The sequence below is a fragment of the Lutjanus erythropterus genome, chromosome 7 (assembly GCF_056507025.1).
Source record: "Lutjanus erythropterus isolate fLutEry1 chromosome 7, fLutEry1.hap2, whole genome shotgun sequence".
In the NCBI taxonomy this organism is placed as follows: Eukaryota; Metazoa; Chordata; class Actinopteri; order Lutjaniformes; family Lutjanidae; genus Lutjanus; species Lutjanus erythropterus.
In genome coordinates, this window is record NC_139323.1 from 39,853,756 (window position 1) to 39,877,646 (window position 23,891).

At 38.8% G+C, this 23,891-nt stretch overlaps 1 protein-coding gene across 1 annotated transcript in view; it reads left to right on the plus strand.

The window, feature by feature from the left end:
- fcho1 (FCH and mu domain containing endocytic adaptor 1) overlaps nucleotides 1–23,891 on the plus strand; it is an 85,916-nt gene that overhangs the window by 25,421 nt on the left and 36,604 nt on the right. Inside the window, exon 3 of the mRNA XM_084723747.1 lies at nucleotides 18,363–18,454. Within this exon, the coding sequence (XP_084579873.1) occupies nucleotides 18,363–18,454 (92 nt within the window). The remainder of the gene's footprint in view (nucleotides 1–18,362; nucleotides 18,455–23,891) is intronic.

Sequence of the window (23,891 nt, forward strand, 5' to 3'; positions counted from 1 at the left end):
ATGCCTGAAGTTGGTACAGTGTGTGATCTTGGGCAGACATACGTTTATGCATGCTCTTTAAGGATACTTGGCATACTACAAATACTTATTATTGCCTCAAGTTCTCTTTGCAAAGAAACAGCAAAATGTTTTTTGAGCCATTCGACGCACATCCATCATCCACTGTCTCCTGTGTCTATTGCACTATGGGGCAACACTGACCCTCAACAGCACACTTTTTATTCCACATTCTGACTATTTTGACGGATTTATTTAACCACGTTTCCAGTGTGAACGTGCTACATACTCAAAACCTGCTTAGCATTAATGTGTAGCATAGAATTGGGACATCGTGAACGTGAAGCTCACTCATCCACAGAAAGTTTGAGACACTTAGATTTCTTTTTTTTTTTTTTGAAGGATCACATTGCTTTAAATAATACAATAAAGTATATCACTGGATTCTTTTCAGTTGAAACACCACTGTGCATTTGTGCCAGGATGCTTCACTGCAGCCTCATTCTGATGGTTGGTGGAAATTAAAGCCACATAACTAAAAACATGTTTGGATTCAGTGTTGAGGTGACCTGTAGAAGTTTTTTCTTAATAATATTCCCATCTCTCCTCTCAGTACAGACTGTGCAGTGGTGAATAGACCATGAAAAGTTGAGCTGCATGATGTCCAGGGAGATTTAAATGAATTATTTTAAAGAATAACAGTAAAGATCAGCAAGCTGTTCTGTTTTGGGACTGTACAGTATACAGTATAAACTTCTGTCTTCTCTTCTTAAAAACAGCTCCTTCTTTGCCTGCAGACACAAGAGTGTGTGCACAGACACACACACACACACACACACACACACACACACACACACACACACACACACACACACAAACACACACACACAAACAATGCGCAGTGGGTTTTTATTATTGCCTGCTTCTCAGTTTAATGATGCCAGCGTTGTTGCCCTCTCGTCTCTTTGAGTCATGGTGTTTTCTCTCGGGGTGACGAACAGTAAACACACAGTGTGGAACTTTTTCTCCTCCCCATGTTTCCCTCTCCGTCTTGCCTCCGTCTCTCGTTTTGTCTCTCCTCCCCTCCGCCCCTGTTCCCTTCTTCTGCCCTTATTGTTCTTTCGCAGTCGTTCCTGGTGGATCTTTTCTGTGCCAAGATTAAGAGCCAAGATCGATATAAGAGTTACTATATTTGCGTTTGTGTTACGGTGTGTGAAAAAGAAAGAGGAAGTATAACGAGGGAAATGGGATACTCTCAGCATAAAAGGATTGTGCACATCTTCGAGTGGGCAAAAATTGTCAACCATAAGAGCTTTTGCTGAATGTGATGAATTACCTTGATTTTTAAGTATTAAATTCACTGGATCAGCTGGAAACTGATATTCTTATGTGGTCATTTGATCTATAAACCAATTCTCATTTGAACTTTAATAAAATGAACTATATAAAAAAAATTCTATCATGATATTCGTCAGTAAGATTCACATTATCACAGTTAATTTAAAAATTACAGGATATTTATACATATGTCCATATGGCATGTCCTTCCTCCTCTGAAACACAGTAGGCAAAGTTATTTATTTATTTTTAGAAGATAGCTGAGATTAAGTCATATTTTGACCCAAGTACTTTGAGAATCACTTTTCAAGGAACTAAAAGGTTCCTTCAGCACATTGTTGGTTTAAAGACCTGCAAAGTTTAGGCAAATCCACCATCTGACGTATGAAAAATTATTTTTTGCACATGGATACACAAATATATAAAGACAATGCCATGTGCAATGGACAGGCACCGTCCCTAGTATACATGCTGTTTTTCAACATTTGAGCCACATTTCCATTCAAAGTTTCTGGAACTTTTAGACCCAGGAACTACTTTACAAGGAAGTAAAAAGTTCCTTCAACTTGTTGTTGTCTGTGTTTCCATTGTAATCTAAAGACCAAAAAAAATTAGGCAGATTGATCCAATAATGTATGAAAAATTGACAGTTTTTGCGTATAAATTTTGAACTCCACTACACAGCAACGACAATAATGCCATAAAAAGCAGACAGGCATCAGTATTTGTGCAAGATATTTAAAGAAATATAAGAAATGGTGTCTGAAATAAAAGTCCTGCGAGTTCCAAAGTTCTTGTACTTTTGGAAAGTCCTGCCCTCTAAGCAGGGACTTTTCTAGGGGGAAAATAATGTCCCCGGAACTTTATTTCTACTCTCGTACCTGTGGTGGAAATGCCCTCAGCTCCTCCAAAAGTTCCTAGTCCTTGGGGAAAGTTTCTGTGGTGGAAATTGGGCTTTATGCTGTGTTCAAGGCAACATCAGAAGCTGGAATTTCCCCAATTAAAATTTACAACTTCTGTCCTTAAAGCGACCCGAGTGCCAAAATTCCAGAAGTAAACAAAAAACATGGCTGACCATAAAAAATGGATGACTTTTGAACCCTCAGCAGTGCAGACTTCTGTCATGAATGACACAGAGGAGGAACAGCAACACATTATACCATTATTTTACAGCAGGTAATAGCATTGGTGACATAATTTACAAGCAAAATAAGTTTCACTATTATAGTATGTATTAGTTTAGGCTTTCATGGGTGCTGCCATTGTTGTGTGACATGAGACAACTGCTGCTTCATGAAGTCATGAACTTGCCCCAAGTGCTTTTGTGGTGTTTTATTGTACTCTTTTTCTAGTAGCAGGTCAAAAATTTTCGAGTTCTGAAACACAGCATAAGACTACCACAGGTGGATCTCTCAGACCGGCCCACTCAGCAAATTGGTGGAGAGCCATCAGTGTTGACAGGCTGCTGCTGCTGCTGCTACCTGCTCCTCATGTTATTGACACCTCTCTGCTGTGGGACTGTTGTTCTGCTCAACCTGCCCAGTCAGCAGAAAAAAGTTTCTGTGAGTCAGCTAAACTCACAGCAGCACTGACAGACCGGTCAGTCGGCTGGCTGGATGGCTCCGTGATATTCTGTCTGATGCAGGGGTGGAATCTTCTCAGCTTTACCTTCGCTGCTACTTTGTGTGGCTCATATGCAGTCTGTATTTTAATGATTCATCTGCAGCTTGTCCAAATTGTTGTGTTAGAAAATAAAATTGGGTGTCATTTACCTGTCACAATTGTGGCCCCTCTGGAAACTTGTTCACCTGGGTAATAACACTGAAATAAAAAACAAAACAGCTGACTTTTTATCTATGTAGGACGATGAAATAAACTTACTAATAACTAATCAGGAAATTAATAAGGGTAACTAATATGGAAGTCACTATATATCAAATATCACAATATTGTAAAATCTTATTTTATTTTATAAAAGGACTGCTGCTAATTCTTCGTCTAAATAGTGAGAGTTGTTAGTTCTCTGAAGAATTACCAAGACGGTGATGAATCAAATCTAATCAAATCAAAAAGAAACAGCAGTAGTAATATCTCGGAGTGACCACTGTATTTGTTTGCCCACACGAGGCCTGGAGAAGCAAAATTCCAGCTTTATCCATCTTGTCTTTTCTCTTTTTGTTCTGCTCTGTTCTGCTCAGCACCTCAGTTTCATATGACTGAAGGGCAGAGCAGGAATGTCTCAGACACTGGATCCAGTCTCAGACACACTGTAAAGGCAGATTTGACAAATAGCCAGAACAAAAGGCACCGCTCTAGACATCGCCAGAGAATGAAGCACTGTATTATAAAGACTGCGCCGAGCTCAGCATCGCTTCACTTTCCTGGTCACACATACTGTATGTTGAAGTTGGGAGGGGGAAAAAAGCAAAAAACAGGTGTAGAAGAAGCAACTTTTTCATATTTGTTTTAACTGATTGCCCCATTTAAAGTGGGATTCTATAAGGTATCAAAAGTCTGTGTATTACCCGAAGTAGATGGTGATCACCAAGCTCCCATACAAGTATTAAAAAGATGAGAAAACCGCCGTCATATAAACCAGATGTCACTGTCGCCAAACCAACCAGACTCCACTGACAAAAGCAGCAATTTTACCTCGCAGAACAAAGGAGTTGCCTGTCTTGTTCTGTTAGTCTGTTTATGTTATTGTGTTACTTTGGTGAAACTGAACTAACAGGGAATGTTAGATCAGCAACGGTAAAATCAGTGTTTTTGCTGGTGAGCAAGAGAGTGATATTTGGCTTATATAACGGCGATTTCCTATTGGAAAAGGATGTCTAGTGGCAAAGTGAAATACTGAAAATATTCTAAATATAGTGTACACTTAAAGTGATACTGATATATATATTTAGGTGGCTAAAATACATTTTGCTGCTGACCATGTACACATCAGTTCAGTCTTAGCTTCCTACACTGGTACTGTTCCTGCTCCTGTACCTCCTACTCCTATGAAAGAGTACCTCATATAAACCCACTTCCAATAATCCAAACTATCCCTTTTAAATTAATGAGCTGATTTAATGCTGCACATACTGTCCTTCAGAATCAAATTGATAAACAGGTTGCACCGCTTTCCTTGAATATCCTAATTCCCCCCCCCCCCCCCGAGGATGTCGGAGAGGAGACGTGCAACCTGTTTACTAATTTCAGTGTGCTTGTGCTGGTTTCACACAGGTCTGCACCTCACTTTGTGTGTCTCCTCAGATGTAGAGAGCACATAATGTCCCCTACCACAGAATCCATCAAGTAAAGTGTAGTATTTCAGTCTGCTGTCTTTAAAATGTCAGCAGCGCTACTGTTTAGTGGTTGCATTTGTATTCTTTAATTTGAACTTGACTTTTTATGCTTCAGATTTATTCAAAATCTGATTTTGGTGGATATTTTTGGAGAAAGTGATGTTCCTAAAACATCAGTCATATTTTTTAAGTTTGAAAACCAGAGGCAAAGAAGATGATGCGTTCATCCAGCCTGGTGTAGGAGGGGTTCATGCTAATGTCTGACTGAAAGAGACAGCCGTCAATCATCTTTAAATCAGTCTGTTCGAAAGCAAATCCTCATCCTGTCTTGCCGTAAGAGAAGCAAAAACTGTGCACTGCTGTTCATGTCACGAGAATATTTAATATATTTAACAGCCACAGCGGTCATTTTGACTAATCTCAAATTTATGTGTGCATAAACACTTCAAGGGCAAGTTCATGACTTCATGTGCAATAACTTTGTTGAATTAAAAAAATACAGTGCTGTTAGTACCAGACTTTTCCAAATATTTATTTTTGTAAATAATTTTCACAAAAGGCAAAGACAATGATCATTGATCATTTTTGATAATTTTTTACCAATTTTGACCATAAATGGTCTTTGCAGCTGTTACATTGTTACTTTTTACATAGTTGGAGATACAGCTTGGTTGCTTAGCAACTATTATTGTCTCTGTCAATAAAACTTTACAAGTGGTCTTCATTCCCAATTTCCTGACATTAAAATACAAATAATTAACTAATTCAACTCAAATTAAAATAATATAGGGGAGACTAGGGACGATTTGTATCACTTTTTGACGCAGCAGCTATAATTTAATGAATTTCTGTTAAAACTCAAGTATTCTTACTTTTTTTTTTTTGTACTTGTTTCCAGTCTTTTTTGTGACGGTTCTAGGTGGAAATTTGTTTTTATTAACATTGAAATAGTGTGTTTATAATCTTATTAGATTACTTCATGATTAATCTAAAATTTGAATCTGATCGCTGATGGTTATGATCCTACAGAAAAATACTGCTCTGAATTTATGCAAGCACATTAAAGGCTGCATATTTGTAAATATATAAATTAATTTAATAGAAATATTAGATTTTGGTGTTATTTAATTTAAAAAAAAAGATAATCTAACAGAATAAATGCATTAATCCCTTCTAACAGTTTGGTATTTATTATGAGAGATAATAGAATTTAGAAGTCAAAGGTAAAAATGATGGCTTTGTTTTAGTGTATAACGGAGCCAGTTTTGCTCACCTAGAGCCTTTTTTTGCAGATAAAATGTTAGTAATGGTATATGGTTTTGTTTATGAGGAGTTTTCAGCAGAGATCTCCTGTCGCCGTCTTGTCCCTCACTCCTTCTGTTGTTTTGTTGTTGACAGCATATTGAAGACGAAGCTCTTTTGTTTGTTGTAGTGATGCAGCTGTGAAGCAGTCCCTGCAGCGCCCAGTTTAGTTCAGCTTAGGTTTCCTCACTGCCTGTAATTAGTTTCATACAAGCCGGAGGTGAAGTCTGAAGACGCGTCTAATTAGAATAAAAGAAGTGGGACCCTTTAGATAGACCAAAGTGTGGAGATGCATACAACACACAGGTTTCACACAGGTACACACACACACACACACACATGGACACAGAAGTATTACAGTGATTAAAGTGGAAAACTGTCATTTCGCTCAAGAATGAGAAATAATTTTTGATCAGTTATCTAAAACAAGGGCTTTGTTTGAGATGACTTTGTCTTAAGGAAGTGAGTATTTGATTATCTGAGTATTTTTTCTTTTTTAGGTTTGAAGTTAAAGTTTTCATAGATAAGCACAAATCAAACTAGGATCTCTATAATCAGTCAAAATGACCAACCCTGTTTCTTTCTTTGTGGTGCCAACTTCTAAAAAAAAAAATGTAATAAAAGTTAAAATATTCCGTTTCTCTTTTTGCCGGGGAGCCGCTGCGACCCTCTGACCCCAGTTTGAAAGCCGCTGATCTAAAATATTTTGTGCCAAGGATACAGCAGCAGCATAAAATGTGAGGAAAGATTTGCAGGGCTTGTTCTGTTTTACACGTCCCCACAGTAAAGCTCTGAAAAGCTTGGTGTTATTAACAGAATATCCTCACATCACCTGAGGCACATTATTCTTACACTTTATATTTTTTAACAGCAGTTCTGAACGTCTGAGACCTTCCTTGAGCAGCAATAAAGACAGGCTGATGTTATTGGGGATCAACAAATGATGCCTTGTTGGCCAGGTTTGCCCTTTCATCCAAATTATTTATCCTGTCAGAAACTTTCCTTTATTGAGCTACATCCGAACTTTTAGGCACGTTTACTGCGATTCAGAGTGTTCCATCGTTCACGTCTCTGCAGAAGCAGGCTCGCCAGATTGTATGCGTTACCCTGCATCACGTTTCTTTTTCTTGTCAGCTGATTGCACCATCTTGGTCGTCTATATTTGAAACTTTCTCACAGATGTACGGTCATAATATACCACCGAACCCTATAACTGCTGAGTTTTGGAATTGCTCCAGAGGGGGTGTCCCTTTCAAATAGCCACTCAAACTCCATGGCTTTTTTGTGTCCCCTTTGACCCACTGTCTGATCCTTCAAAATAAAATCCAATGAAAACAGTTGAAATAAAACTTTTAGGCACGTTTTAGAAACTGCCTGTAGATATAACTACCACAGCTTTACAGTTAAGCCTAATGGACCCCTTATGGAGCGAGTAAGCGGTTGAAAATTAATATCTTCTCTGTGTCCTCATGTCACACACCTGTGTCTGTTAGTGATGATGGATGCGCATGGATGGTGTCATTTATAAAGAAACTGCAGTTCTTAACACAAACAACAAAATGGCTCCTACAAAGTATGTCTCAGTGAAAATGTTCTTGTTCTGTGCCAGGCTTTTTAATAATGCTACAGACACAGACAGACAAAAATACGGTCTAATAAATATAATAAATGAATAACAGATGATAGAAATGCATCTCAGACACAAATGACAGTCAGCACATATTATTTTAGAAACATTTTAATGCAAAAAAAGGACTGAGACTGCTCAAAAAAAGATGAGGCTCAATCCTGCTACAAGTGGACTCTTGTGCAGTTTGTTCGTGGTCTGAATGCAAACCAACCACAGGATTTTATGATATCAGATCTGTGATATTAGTCTGATTTCAAGAGCTGAGCTGCTCTGCTGTTCTGAATCTGTTCAGGAAGCAGTATTATATCAGTTATGTCTAGGCTGTGCCTACTTATGCAAATCATGACCACTATCTTTGCTCGCTATATCATAGCCAATGTGAAATTATCTTATCCATATCGGCTATGAGAAGCAGGTAATTATTGATTAGTGATTTGATTGAAAAACATGTTAAAATGACTATGATGTGTTTTGTTTCCAGGAATCTGTACCTAATGTAGATGTTTTCTTAAATCTTAACAGGACATCTCTGCCTCACGACATTCAATCATTTAAAAGTTTTTTGATACACATTTTGCCTTTAACAAATATTGCACCAACTGCGATTTGAAAATTGCAGAAATCCATATAATCAGTTGTGCAGCCATAATGTGCATCCCTAAACCACAACACGTGTGAGTCTGCAGTGTCCTCACCATTGAATAGTGCTGAAAGAGTTGACCCTTGGCTGAACCTGATTGTTGACCCTTGTTAATGTGTTTTTTCCTCAAGAACTTTGCTAGACTTTTGATTTTAAAATGTTCAAGTGTTTTTGATTGGTAAATGTTAGACGTCAAATGTACTGCACGTGTTATGTATTAAAATTTGGTTTGTTCCAAGAGTGAAGATGATCAGCACACCTGTTTTTAATACTCATAAAGTTTAATGGCCCTGAACACCATAATGATGAACAGCTTGAGGAAGGCAGGGAGGCAGGGATCCTAACCCCTCAACAGAGCAATGCTGGCATTTGATTTACTGAGATAAAATGATAATTTCCCTGCTGCTCACCATCCCCCTTAACAAATTTCAGCAGATCCCCCACAGCTCTCAGTGGCCTTCAGAAGTCTCCGTCTTCATGAGAAAGTTGTACAGATTTTTACACCTCCCCGTACACCCCCCCCCCTCCTCCATTCCTCCATTCCCCTCTTCTCCTCTCCCATCATTCCCCTCATTGTCATGGTAATGGACTCCACCGTGCGTGACCAAAACGGTCAACTTAATTGATGAAAAAGAGATCACCAAGAGGGGAGAGAAGAGGGGGTTTGCATATATCAGACATGAAGGATTTTCATTCGCTGAATGCTTAAGGAATACATTACGGCACTTGAAGACTGTCAGTGGGTTTGTAGCTCTCACGTAATGCACCATTAGATTTCTTAGCATCTGTAAGTACGAGCTCGCCGCCGCCTGTTCAATCAAGAACCTGCACACTTAAACATGTTCAAAGGGCAAGAACCTGTCAGCGTGGTCACTCTCCGATAATGCCCATTTCATTTTTTGTTGCTCCTGCCGGTCTGAGGCATGCGTTCCCATACAATGAGCCATATTATAAAAGGTCATGTGACTGTCGTGTCTCCCTCAAGTCTTTGACCTGTGATAATACATCTTATGTGAGTTACTGCTAAATCTTTTAACGGCACATTCATTCTTGTTAAAGGACATCGCTAGTGATATTCTACAGTTTTGTTATTGTAATAATCGATATACCAAATTTTTTGTCTTTTCTTATTTACATTCAAAGCTTTCAGTGAGGTTTTTGAATAACTCTAAAATGAAATCCAAAATCCTCAAATAAAATCCTCAGTTTGAATAAAGTGATTCTTCAGATTAAATGAGTAAAGGACTTGTGTCTGGGATGAAGTTCTTGTGACGTACGAGAAAACAAAATATCAGCGAAAATACCACTTGTCTTTTTACTTGAGTTGACGGAAACTCGAGTACCACCATGAACCAGAATTAACCTGCCAGTCGCTCTCTCTAATGCTCACTGAAGCTGCACGCCCTGAACAGTCGGTAATCCACAGTCTTTGCTGGCTTACCTTCACCATCGGGACAAAACTCCAAATGCTCCTAGGGCAGAGACATTTTTCTTCTTTTTCACTTGTTAGTCCTGTAGCTTTATCTCCCAGATGTCATGTTTGTCAGCTCAACTGCACTGCAGAGCAGAGACTGAGCCTTGCTGGTGAAGCTGCAGTTAAATAGAAAGATGAATCTGTATTTGAAAATCATACCGTCAGGATTTCTTAATATCCCTGTATACTGTAATACCTTTGTAATGCCCAAGTCTACTATGTAAGTTAAGTAGTTTTTGTGCCTTTATTTTGAAAGTCTGACTGGAAATGGCATATTTATTATTGCTAACGTGACCGTGGAGACCTGCACGTGCAAAACTGAAGCCAGAAGGGAACCTGCAGTGTTGTAGTTTGAAGTGTAGGACCACTGACCCAGCACGTTGGTCTAACTCAAGGACACTTGGGTAGATGGGGACTAAACCAGCAAGTCCAATGATCAGTGGTGATCATTCAAAGTTGTGTTAAAATCATATCACAATCGTTAAGTGTAAGTTGCATTTAATTTATGGAGGAATTGGATGATGCATGTCATGCGACAGCAGTAGGATTATGAAGGGCAAATAAACCAAGTGAGTCTTGAATATTCCTCAGCCAACACTTGACTCCGGTGCTTGATTTATCAGCCCTCACCTCAAGAGAAAATTGACAAAACTGGAAATATGTGGTATAAAACGACAGGACTGCTTGTGGGAGACTTGTGGGTGTTTCTTTAACCTCAACAATGTGTTTCAGTCATCTGAAGTGACAGAGATGACACCACTAAAGAAGACGGGCTGTCACTGATGAGAGAGAAAAAAGAGCAGGCTCTGAAAATATGCTTCTTTCTAGGGCCAGGTTACACTAGTGTTTTTATAGTTGTTCCAGATGGCCACACTTGAGTGTGGGGGTGAAAAGCTGGCCGTCACAGAGAGGAGGGGGAGGCGCGATATAGTTTATAAATGGGGATAATGGCACTCATTTTCAGACAATCTCTCCTGGAAGGCTTTCATAGTGCTGCGCTCTGTTGTATACATGACAGAAATAGCTTAATTATTGTAGTGAATGAAAAAAAGAGAGCTTGAGAGAGAAGTTCAATCCCTGGCTCTGCATGATTAATCACGGTGCGAAGTGGGTTTGAATGCTGGATTGTCGAATTCGGAAAATTGCAGAAATCGTAATATATCACCTCCTAACCCGACGGTGCGGGGGCTTTTGAACGAGGCTTTTCAACCTTCATCTGACAAACTATTCTGACTGAGAATGCCGGCAGCTGTCGGGGGTGTTGGAGTGGAAACTTTCACATCGTCGTAAAATGGCATGTCGACAGTCAGAAACTACTTCATGTAAAGTTATGATGATGGATTTGAAAAGGTCATGTGTTAATTCTGGAGCACTCAAAAAAATAATTAACAGTTTATAAGCTTCTGCAATAAATTTGCAGCATGTTGAGAGCTCGTATTTGCTTTTTCAAATATTCAACAAGGCCTCTTACTGTTATCATCATCAAAGTCTGTTTGCAAAACCATTTGAGCACGGTAATAATCAATGAATGGTCTATGGGCAGATGGATAAGCTCTATTTGCATACAGCCGACAGACCGGCCTGCACACAGTGGCGGACAGGTGCTGTGGAGAGGCAGGTGTGTGTGTGTGTGTCTGTGAAGGCTTAGACTGGCAGCTCACCTTTCTGTAGCGAGGGTAGAGTTTCAACAAAAGGCGTCTGCCAACTGCCCCGTCAGTGAACAACACTATACTGCCTGCAGAACTCCCATCCATTGTTTAGAGAAAGCTTATAAAAGCATTCAGCTATTGGGTAAAAGTACAAAACCCTATCATTCGTTCCTTTGTTGAGGAGGTGAGAAAGTAGGACTGAACAATAATAAGATAAAAAAAAAAGGACTGATACTGTGTAATTAACTCTATTTCAGTCTGCTTTAATTTATCAAAGTATTATTTAACAAAGACTATACTATGGTCTGTTCCTGGTCTCTTTGACGCCCAGCAGGCTCATATTATAAGACTGTGGTCCATCTAGGACTGGGCGATCAATTTTACAACGATTTCAGTAAAGTGATGTACAAGCTGTTAAATAATTTGTCTTTAGCCATTTAGTCATTATATCCGCATCACTGAGAATTAATTATCATAACTCTATGTTTTAAAAAATAATGTTTTCATTATTTTTTCCAATATAGGGGGTAACACAAAAAGGGCGTTACATTCAATTGTGTCTTTTATAATCCTAATCTGCCTCCCTGCACCAACCTTCCTTGCATGACAGCACAGTTTCTTCAAAGGAATAAAAGCAACAAATAGAAAAACAATAAATAAACAACATAGGAGTTTAATGGAAGGTGAATCTATCTATTCATACAAAAAAAGGGAGAATTTTAGCAGCATCCTAACAGACAGAATAGTAACTGCAGGAGTGCACAGATATCAGAGATGAATCATTGTGTTAATATTTTGTGAAAGCACCAGTAGTCATCCTTACAGTTTTGTTGCAATATTGAGGTATTCAGTCAAAAATATAGTGATAATTGATTTTGTTCGTATATGTCTGGCGCTACTGTTGTTAGTTTACAGCATCATATTCTGTGAGATCATCATTTGCACTATTTGATAATTTATAGTATGTAATTTTAGAGAAAATGTGTATGTTGAGATATATTGCAGTAAATATTGAGATATTATTTATAAGCTATGTCACGTAGCCCTTGGTCTATCTAATCCATATGAATATACATTTCAACTGCTTCAGTGTGAAAACTAGCATTGAGATCCATATTTATTCATGTTAAAGTGGATGGTCTCCTTCATTTTACATCACTGTCTGTTTGTAGAAGCAGAATTTTCTCCCCAAAAGAACTCCAGAAGTCACTGCAGTGTATATATGTGTGATTTTTAATTTAAATCAGGTTTCTACATCATTTCCCCAAACATTGATTCACTGGGGTCTTTAAAGCAGTGGCGCACTGATTCACAATGATGCAACTTGCATCAGTAAGGCTGCAACATTATAGCACTCTTATTTTCAAAATGATTTTCCGTGACACTTTTCATGACATCTTATTTGTATTATAAAAATAATGTTATATAGAAGTAGGGCTGCACAATTTATCGCAGTTGAAATTGCAATATGGCCAAGTGCAATATCCAAATCACAGAACCAGAACAAAACAGCACTTTTTTGACAAAGGAAAACTGTGTGAGAAAACAGCATTAAATGAAGTACTGTAGTGAAGCAGAAATGACCTGGACTACAAATCTTGTGTTACAGACAAAAAAAAAATTTCACATGCTTTCAAGAGTTTTTTTCAGCAAAATGAAGACTGTATTGCTAAAAGGATCATTCCCGCTAATTGTATAACATATTGCAATTTCTGTCAAATAATCGCATTATGACTTTTTTTACCATGTCATAACTTTCAGTTCATCCAAATCACACGCACAAACAGCGTGTAATCTCACGTATCACTCGGGGTATTTCTTCCCAGATGCAGATTTGTTTTTATCTAATTAAGGTTGTGAATTTCTGCCACCGCCTCCATGCAACTGTGCTGAGAAGAATTTAACTTGTGGAGCTCGCAGCCTTGAAAAATGACATTTGAAAAACTCTATCATGTCTCTGCAGAAGCTGCAGCTCAGTAATCCACAGCTTAACAGCTTTCATTAAAAATTTACCACGTTATTTTGTGTCGTGGTGAACTGACCTTTTGAACGCAGCAGATTTGACATTTGTCTGAGAAAATGCAAATTTTACCCAGTTTTATTATGGAAAAACAAGATGCAGGAAGGCAGCTGTGTGTACATCCTGCCATATGTTCAGGCAGGTAAAGATTGAGAGGAAATGGAGAGTTTCTTCTCTAGGCTGCAACTAATTATTTTCATTATTAATGGTTTACTCTATAATCCGTACAAAAACCTATCACAGATTCATTTAGCCCAAGGTGACTTTTTCCAACTGCTTGTTTTGTCTGACAAACAATCCAAAACATTCAGTTAACCATCACATAAGCAAAGACGAGCAGCAAATGCTCACAAATGAGAAGCTGAACTCAGAGAACGTTTTTCTTTATTGCTTGAAAAATGACTTTCACACCTACCTTGTATGGTTTTCAGTTTCCAGCTTGATTCAAAACAAAATTACAGGTGTTAACCTCTTCCGGCCCAAAGTCTGAACCAAACGCCTAAAGCTTTGTCCGACATAAAGAGGTGGGCTCTGTCCTGATCAAACTGAACCATGGTTCGGTTTGTGAGTTACAACTTGTGTATAAGTTTAGTGGTGCCCATTTTTTTGAGTCTGATCTGCACACTGGACTGAATGTTTCAACCAACTTTTTTGAGCTTTATAAAAAAAACCTCAGGGAAGTTGAGACTGTTTTTTAGCTGATATCAGTAGTGATCTTTCAGCAACTGAGCTGGTTTGACGTTTTCTGTCAGGTTTTGTGTCATCAACCTGACTGAGACGCCTCTCAAAACAACTGTTCATCCTCCTGACCGCTGGGAGTCTGGAGCCTCATTCTCTTGACTCTGTCTCTGATTTGCATGCTCACTCTGTGTGTGTGTGTGTGTGTGTGTGTGTGTGTGTGTGTGTGTGTGTGTGTGTGTGTGTGTGTGTGTGTGTGTGTGTGTGTGGTTTTGGGTGACCCTTCGATGGCATTCCAGCCATTCCCCTGGTACCTGGGAACTGGTCTGTTCTCCTCCGACATGGTATTTTTAGGTCCTGAGAAGCAGCTGTCTGTGTCTCCGTCTGCAGACAGCCCGGCCGTCTGTCGTCTGAAAAATGTGGCGAGGCTCAAGAAACGACACACACACCCTGTTTGTAATAAGGCTGCCTCAGTCAGGCACTTTTTGGGACTTAGCACAGGTGTAGGTGTGGGTAATTACAACAGTGATGGGTGTGAGGTGGTGCCGTGGTCTGTATTAAGTCTGCTTAGCTGCAAGGTAGGCAACTCTTCTCTCATCACAACCCAGCGCTGCGGTTTTCTCACATTTTCCTGAGTCATGTTCGCCTCAGGGTTTTTAATGCTCATCGGATGAAAAGCAAACAGCGAGATGATTTCCAGGAGAGCGCAGCGGCAGTTCGTAGCCTCGCGTGCAACAAAATGCCAAATGCTCCAAAGACTATGAGAGGAGGACATAGGTGGTGTTGTGGTTTTGTGATATTTACCAACATTTAGATGTTTTACATTTAGAGTGCCAGTTAATGTTGTTCATCAGATACCCAACTGAGCATGTTGACACTGAATAAATGTGACAGCTTACCCCAACACTGAAAAGACTTTTAAATTTGTAAAATAACCACAGTGAGTGTGTTCTGTCGTGTTCGCAGTACTAAGTATCTATCAGCACACAGATAACCAGTGTTAACATCTAAACTAAAGTGGTTGTTTATTACTAATAAATGCTTCTTTATTATGAGGGAAGGGGTCCTAGTTAGTTAGTTAGTTATTTCACTGACACAAACAAAACACAAGATACATAACATTCATATATGTAATAAACCCATTACAATATATATATGTGTGAAAAGATAATACTTGCCGGCTTCCAAAGTCACAAGGAAAACATGTAATTTAGCTAAAATCTTTTTATTCATCTCCACAAAGAGTGAACTCTCATTCCTCACAGATTTCTTGTGTGAGAGGACACACAAGTATGTGTTCTTCATTTTGTGTGCCAGTCTTGCAGTGACACACACATTGTTCAGATGGTGTACGGTCCACCTTCTCTTATCCACTTGCAGTCTGTGAGAAGATGATGTGTGAAGGTTTTTAATCATCTCTCTGTGACCACTCTCAATATAATATTGCTTCTCCATTATCTTTGATAAATGTAAGCAAATGCACCATTTTCTGACAAATAATTTTGGATTTCAGGCCTGTATTTAGTTTTTTTTGGACTCTTCTGTCACCACCACATTGTATGGCCATGACAAAGAAAGTAGAATACGCACAGATGTAGTGGAAACATTTAATTATCAACTTTATTTGCAAAAATGGTATCAATGTGCGTCTGCTTGTCTGTTCAGTGTTTGTTGATCGTAGCCTAAAGGTCTTGTGGCCTAAATTTTAGAGATGCGAGCTTGTGACCAGAAGGTTGTCGGTTCAATCCCCCAGGATGCAGGATAAATTTGAGTTGAGAAAGTAAAAGGCAGCACCCGCTGAAAGCCCTTTAACCCAAACCGCTCCAGCGGAGCTGCTCAGTTGCCTGCAGAGCTGACCGTGGTTGTGAGACGGTGTAACTGTGCAACTGTGATCAGGGTGTTCCTGAAAAAGCGAGCCCTGCTCTCAGTGAAACTCACCTGAATACATAAATGTGAACAACAAAACAAAACCAAACAAAAGAAAGTACAAGGGGCAGAGCTGGTTTCACAGTGAGAGAAGAAAGACTTGTGAGTGTCTGATCTTCTGTCTGGACTGACCAGGTGCACCCAGTGGCACGATTCTCCGCCCACCTGGACGCAAAGAGAGACACAGATATACAAGCACTGATGAAACAGATTAGCTGAGTATTGAACTCTTTATAAATAATAACAAATCATGTTTTTTTTTTCTTATTTTTAACTTTGAATTTTGATGGTCTCTTTCTTTCTGTGTTATTCCTCCCAACACATAAATAAGTCAAGTAAGAAAATTATAGAAAGAGACAAAAGAGAGGAAACAAGAGAGACTGGGAGAGCATAAAAACTAAATTAAATAAAAACTGGAACGCAGTTGGTTTGTGTGTCACTGTAATCACTGAGTATATATATTTATGTGAGGCGTAAAGTAGTGATGATGGACTACCTTGTCTGCTGATGACCTACTTTACCTCAGGATCAGTATCTTGTTGTGTGGTGTGTGATGGTGAGTGATGAGGGAAAATGTAGCACAGACTGGGCCAAATAGCCTACAAATAATTTTTATAATAATAATTACTATGCAGCTGTTTTTTGTCAAATCATATCAGTTTGTTGTGGCACAGTAGTACATTTTCTGAGTGCTGAACCGATCAATCAGTGGCCTTCAGAGGTTTGATTCTGTATTTTCCGATTATGATCAGCCGAGAATTATTTTTTGTTTTAAAATAGTACATAAGTTATATATATATATAACCTGATAAACCTGTTAAAATGTAATAAGTAGTGTAACTATTTTAATTGCTTCAACAAAGTAATGTAACTTATTATATTTGATTACTTTTAAATAGCTTTTCTAAGTGGACAATTGAGCTCAAATCTCCTAAAAACATGAATTTAATCCAGGCATTGTAAACCTTGACCACTTGCCTTCACATGGACAGCTGGACACAGGCAAGTGAGGCTCAGGCTGTCTGTGCAGTGCACATTGATTTATTTGGCAGACGAGAGGCAGTGCAAATTCAAACGAGAATAAATCAAAACAACGCTCAAACTTTGAGCATGTACTACTCATAAATGGAGCTTGTCTAAACGTAGAGACGGCTCCTTTTAAGCCATCCTACCTTTTAATGGTGTTGCACTCAAATTTGTCTCAGCGGCTTTGCTGACCGGTGTTGTTCAGAAACATGCCAAAAAATCCTGCATGGTGAAAAGATGCAAAAAATAAACGAACAGAATAAATGATATATTCTGCATGGAGGGTTTTCAAAGTCCGGGACTGTGGGCCTCCCTTCAGGGAAAGCTTGTTAAAGACGCCCCCTAAGTTCACTTGTTTATTTTGCTCAGTTCCTGGATGTTTGTGGGATCCTGACTGCTATTTGGTCCCACAGACACTAAAGAATCGAGCCAAAATAATTTCAAAAGTCTGTCCAAAGGCATTTATTAGTTTGACTCTGAGAAAGTCAGAAAAGCTGTAAAATTCCCGAGAACCACTGCACCTTTGAACTGTCTCATTAACCAAACCATATACATTTAGTCTACTCTATTTGATCTCTTTGAAATATTAAAAAAAGCCTCTCCTGACACTGTTTGGAGCTGCTCTGACGAGGTTCACCTCTCACTTCGAAAACCTCTGACTGCTCTACATGTAAGCGTTTTAATGAAAAAAATATATTCAGATGTAACTCGTTTGTAATCAGCAACATTTTGATTTGTAACATATATTCTTCTCAGTACCTGTTATGGATACAGTTAAGTTTATTTTTAATGCTCTGACTTAATATGTTTATATCTGCAAATGAGACCAACCAACCATTACTTTGTGTTACGGCCGGTGGCTGTTTCTGTGAGACTTGATCTCTAACCTACTGTAAACAGAAGAGACTGTGACAGTATGGCATGGCTTTATTTTATCTTTCAGATTCTCTTAAAGCCCCCGGGGTTGAGGGAGGTTTTATCTGTTGTTCAGTCTGATTTGTTTGTTTTGTTTTACTTTTTTTGAAAATATGAAACTCTGAGAAATATGTTTCCTCAGTTTCCTGCAGTTTCTGAACTTGTTTCCGGCTCTAAATAGAATCCAAAGCTGGTTTCAGATAAATGTTGTCTGCTGGATGTCCTGACTGACAGTGAAATGTTTCCTGGGAGCCTCTGATAAGTCTGACTGACTGTCTTTGGAGGAATATCAGTGGCAAAATGTAATATGGCTTCAGTTCAAAACAAACGTGGTATTGCTATGCTGAAACACCAACTGACATCACTTTCTTTAACTTTGTAATGTTGGTTTACTGTTGTTGGTGCTAACAGACGCTGTGTGTGTGTGTGTGTGTGTGTGTGTGTGTGTGTGTGTGTGTATTTGTACTTTGGCAGGGGGAGAAGAATGCCGGCTTTGACGTGCTCTACCACAACATGAAGCACGGCCAGCTGGCAACCAAGGAGCTAGCCGAGTTTGTCCGTGAGAGGTAAGGTTTGTGTGTATTTGTGAATATCTGTGTGGGAGGTGGTGCTAGTGATGGGACCGAGGTGGAGAAACTCTGCATTCTTCACTGTGAACGCGGAAAAAAAGATGAGAGACGGTGCCAAGGTTGGGTGAAGTGGACAGAGATTATAAATGAAGTGTTTTGGATTTCATCTCTCGCTGTATCCACAAGATGTTCACGATTAATACGGTTTCAGAACCCTGCAGATTACAGAGAGAAACTTCAACAAGCCTGTCTTTGTTAAAACTGCTTCAGTCGTCTCTCTGCTCTGATCTCTGACCCGTCCTCACTTCTGTGCTACTTTTGAAGTGCACTATCTCCCAAAAACTTACACGCACAAGCCTGAATAGGTGGATTATCCCTGGGTTTTTCCTTTTAAAAATCCACTTTGCAACTGCTGGATTTAAATAATCTAAATTTTAATCAGTTTTCACCATGGGAGGAGCTGTCAGACACCTCTGGTGCTGGAAGTGAAAATCTGATTCATTTTCCTAAAGACAGTTGGAGTACTTTTACTACTTGGGTATCCCTGAAGCTCTCAGGTTTAATCATCGGCCAAAAATATTGCAATACGGTTGTGTTATAAAATTTTTTTCTTTAATCAAAAAAATCAAAGATCCAAGGTTTTGTATTCATAAAAACCTTTGAGTAAATGGTAACTCCCAGTGTGCATTTCTGCAAGATACATCAGTAACTGAGCTTGAAACTCTGATGTGCGTCGCCAGTAGAAGCTCAAGATGAGAATGTTGAAAGAACTAAAAACAGTCTGCAGCTTAAAGGTTCCCTGTGCAGTTTTAAAGCTACTGCAGAGATATAGAGCTGCTTTTCAATGCACGCATGCGCGATATGGGGTGCAACAATTAGTTGCTAAGGAATTTAAAGGTCAACAATTCGTTGGTTACGTCATTTTGTGTCATTGTGTGACAAGTAAACAAACTAAAATGGCGAAATTCTGGAAACATTTCATCCTCAACACGGACAACAAAAGATTTGTACTGATCACTCTCACAATCTTTCACAGGTCTGGGGTTCCCTTCTAGACACGACCCTCTCTTGGTCTCTTTCGTTGTCTCTCACAAACTCAGGTGAAAAAATTCAAAATTGGAGTATATTTTGGGCTACGTGATGATAAATCGTTTCAATAATCGATGGCTAAACGACTCTCAAGTTAGTCTTCAGTTGCAGCCCAATATGTGTGATGTGACGCACAGTCCGGTGGTGTCACACTGTTCCACTGATCAACAGGTGGCGGAAACGCACCAAGATGTGCTGCAATATGCCAAGAAAGACGGGGAAGAAGAAGACTTCAAGCTTGTAAACATGGATGTAGACAGTGCTAGATTTAAAATACGGCTTTTAAATAATTTAATACGGCTTTGCAAATGTTTTCATGGAAGGACATGAACTTGACATGTTAGTTAGACCTCAGAGGTCACACACACTGCATTTTGATGATGAACACTTAACATTTGCCTGTTTACAAGGAACATTTATAGATGTCCTCCATGCCGAAATGATGGATAAAACATTTCACATATGTTGAAATAATTAAAACTGGTGGCCACAACATAAGCATATCGATTGTAAAGTAAAACTTTACAGGCCTGGATTTCTTTACGTGATGATGAGGTGTGTATGGGGTTGTAACTACAGTGTTAGTTTGCAGCTGGCTTTTCCAAAAACAAAAATACAAGAGCAAAAGTGTGAAGAACTGATTAAACGGTGTTTCTGTCTGCTCTAACATAAACTGTAATATTTAAAAGGACCAACTTACCACCCACAGCAGTAACCGAGCGTTGTGTCCAAAGTCAAGGAGCACAACGTAACTGCTAACTAGGTTACATCAGTTTACAAGTTTACAAGTTAGATTAAAAAAAAGCCCCACTGGTAACAAGCCAACACACTGTGTATTATTTATTAGCTTTGTTGAAGCTGGTCCTGGATGATATCACAGTTTAAACATTAGTGGCTCTGTTCTGCTTTGGATTTGGGGATTTTGGGGAAGTTTACACTATGACAACCGCGGCCAAAGTTGGTTTCTGAGATAGAGTCACATTCATCAAACTGTCAGTTAGTCCTCACTGGAAGCCTTTTCTCTCAGTGTGTATGTGCACTAAGCAGATAAATTAGAAACGCTGAAACTAAATAACCATCTGATCTTATATTTTTCCTTATCGTGCTTGTAATTTACCAGCTCAACTCTGCAATACAAGAACAACTCTGCTTCTTTATTTCCCCGCTTCTCTGATGGATCATTAACTGGTAATGATGTTGACTTTTTGTCAGGGTTAGCTCAGCCTTTTAGCACATCGTCATGCACATAGCAATAAACTGCGTATTTATGACTCTTTTACAAGATTTTGCTTTTAAATAAATCAGCTGGGAAATATTAAAAGTCAACCAGTGAGTTTGCTTTTTCAAGCAAATCATTAACCTAGCTTAAATAGCTATCTATCAAGATAAAGCTGATAAGATCTGCTGGACACAGTTGTCATTTCTGCTGGCAAGATTGATGTTAACTGGTTAGCAATCAGTTTACCTCTGTCTGAAATTAAGAACTCAAATTACCAAGAATTTCAGGTGTTATATCTGCCACTGTTCTTATTGTAAAATACACTGAAAGCTTCACAGGCTTACCACTAGTGTGTCAGTCTATTACCTAATTAATTAAAATGGTCTTTTCAGAGTGGGTAGTTTGTTATATTAACTACTCTGTCTTTTAATCAGCGATTAGCAGCGAGTAAATTGAGGGAGAATAATGAGGTTCCCACAGGAGTTTGTGTTCTCACAGCTGGAAGTAAACGCACACAGAGCGCTCTGTCAGACCAGTGATATAATCCTGACATTGATTCAGAGCGTCTGTGCACATTCCTCGCAGGGGGAAATTCACTTATCTGCTTGGACAGCAGCAGACAACAAATCAGCAGTCAGGAAATGAAATAGAGGCACTGTGGGTAAAATAGTGTGTGATCCCGCAGGACGGAAGAAAAGCAATTGTGTTGATAAGTTTCCTCCATGTTTCTCTCTCTCTCTCTCTCTCTCTCTCTCTCTCCACTCGACTCAAAGGTCATGTTGATGTACGACACAATAAGAAACACTCAGTTAAAGTACCGTAACAACTCTTAACTACATTCTCAAGATTTCCCAGCTCCTGCATGTTCCCTTCACTTCCCTCACCCCGGAGCTCAGTTTAATAGAGATGCATTGATACCTCTATTATACCTGATTCCTGTGAGTTGGGGATAGTGAGAACACAAAAGACATCAGGCTCACTAGTGCTGAAAGCTCTGGGGTTGGAGCAAAAACAATCAGTTAATCAATTAGTGCACCAACAGAAAATTATTGTGCAGCTAATGTGATAATTGAGGAGTCATTCACAACCAATTTTCAAGCAAAAATGACAAACACCAGTCAGTGTCAGCTTCTTAAATGTCAGAATTAGCTTTTCTTTGTCTGACGTGATAGTAAACATAATATCTTTTTAATTTTGGACTGTTATTCAGACAAAATGAGGCATTTGGGCTTAAGTAAATTGTTATGCAGATGTTTTTCACTATTTTCATGAATTTTATAGGTCAAAAAATGAATGAATAAAGGGAGAAAATATTGTTAATTGCAGATCTAAAATAATGAACACTGTGATAATGGGTTAATTGCTGTGTTTTATCAAGTTAAATGCCAACTGTGGGTTTCAAATGTGAGATTTTGCAGCTTGAAAGTAGTTAAAGTTAGAGCATAATTAGGTATTTAGGTAAATGTACTGGAAAATCAAATTAAACAAAAACTTTATTAAGATAGACAATGATTAATCACAGGTCAGTAGAGGTTTTGTCATTTTGGCCTGACAGAAACTGCTTGAAACTAAATATTTATCAGTTATAGTATCAGTAAATTTGTGTTTTTGGAGTGACTGTAAACACATCACTCCTGTTTGATTCCAATCCAATCTTTGTCGGGTCAGTGCAGTTCTGATTGGGATTAAAACTTTTAAGTTGATAAAGTGCAGTGGTTTTCAAAAATGTTTCTGCCCAAGGCACACCAGAGGGCAAGCCAAAGTCTCAAGGCACACCTCTATTCATATTCATGCAAGTACCCTCTTTCTTTCATCCTCTCAGCCAAAAAGGTGAGGCGTTAGTCAGTTAGGACCTTTGATATGTCACACTCTTAATACTTCCCACCATCCAGCAACTGTGCAAACGCTGTAAAATAAAAGTAAAATAATAATTAGTTCATAACTTTTTGTGAGGTTGTATATTGCAATAAAATGTGTGGTTTTCACAAAATCCCAGGGTACACCTGGTCTCATGGCCTCATGGCACACACACACATCCAGCAGTTACAGAGCGACATTAGAATTCATTCAGAGTTGCATTTCTGGACACCCGGTGATTTATTTATTTATTTTTTATCTCTAAAACGTCCTGAGGCAAATATCTGGCTGCTCAGCTGCTCAATGCTCTGTTATGTTCACAGGTTTTTGGAGTTTTTCCACTTAAATCAGCTGATTTCTAAGGTAAAAAAAAAACCACAGTGAGAGTAAACAACACAGTAAAGTTGCAGAACGGACGCCTGAACAGTGAGTGAAACTTGATATACTATAAAGCTTCAGACTATAAAGATCTGTGAAGAGCTGCAGATTCTTTGTAGGTTCATCAATACAAACGACCCGTTTCACGTTGTTATAAAGATATTAATTGCAGCCACTTTGAATAAATTTGTAGTTTTGAATCAGTGCCCACTTGCTCTTTCTGCGATACCTCTGTACGCAGACAAACGAGGGATTTGAAGACATCACTTTTGGCTTAATTGATTAAATGAAGTTTGGTAAAATAATCAGTGAATATAAGTGTTCCAACACAGTTTGAGCATCGCTGCTGAAGACTGATAGCGTCAGTCTGTTTGACTTCACAGTCCTCAGTAGCAAGTTGTTCTGTTCACCCTCAGGATATTTGGATCAATGCTCTTTTTTTTTCTTTCTCTTCAGGGTTTACAGATGGTTATTAAAGTTTTATGCACAGCCTTGCAAAACAAGTCCATTTATCATTTAAATGTGGCTTATTGCAACATTTACCCAACACTGATGAAAACTAATCTTTTTCTCAGTGAGTCTGCTGCTGGATGCCCAGCATTTGGACCAAAGCAAGCGGTCGATAGAGAACATAACATATGAGGCCATTAGCAGAGGCAATAGAGATGTGAGGAAGTGCAATTTGAGTACATTACATTCGCCAAGTTTATTTAGACAGATTTACAATTTAAAGAATGCACACAACATTGCTCTCCCTTTCATGTTCCAGCTTTTGTTTTATACTTTATTTTTTCAGAATTTGAGGCGCCATTGTGTCATGTAACCAAGGTGAATAGCAAAGAATCGAATAAACAGAATGGACATGCACAAACCCTAAACAAGGATGCCAAT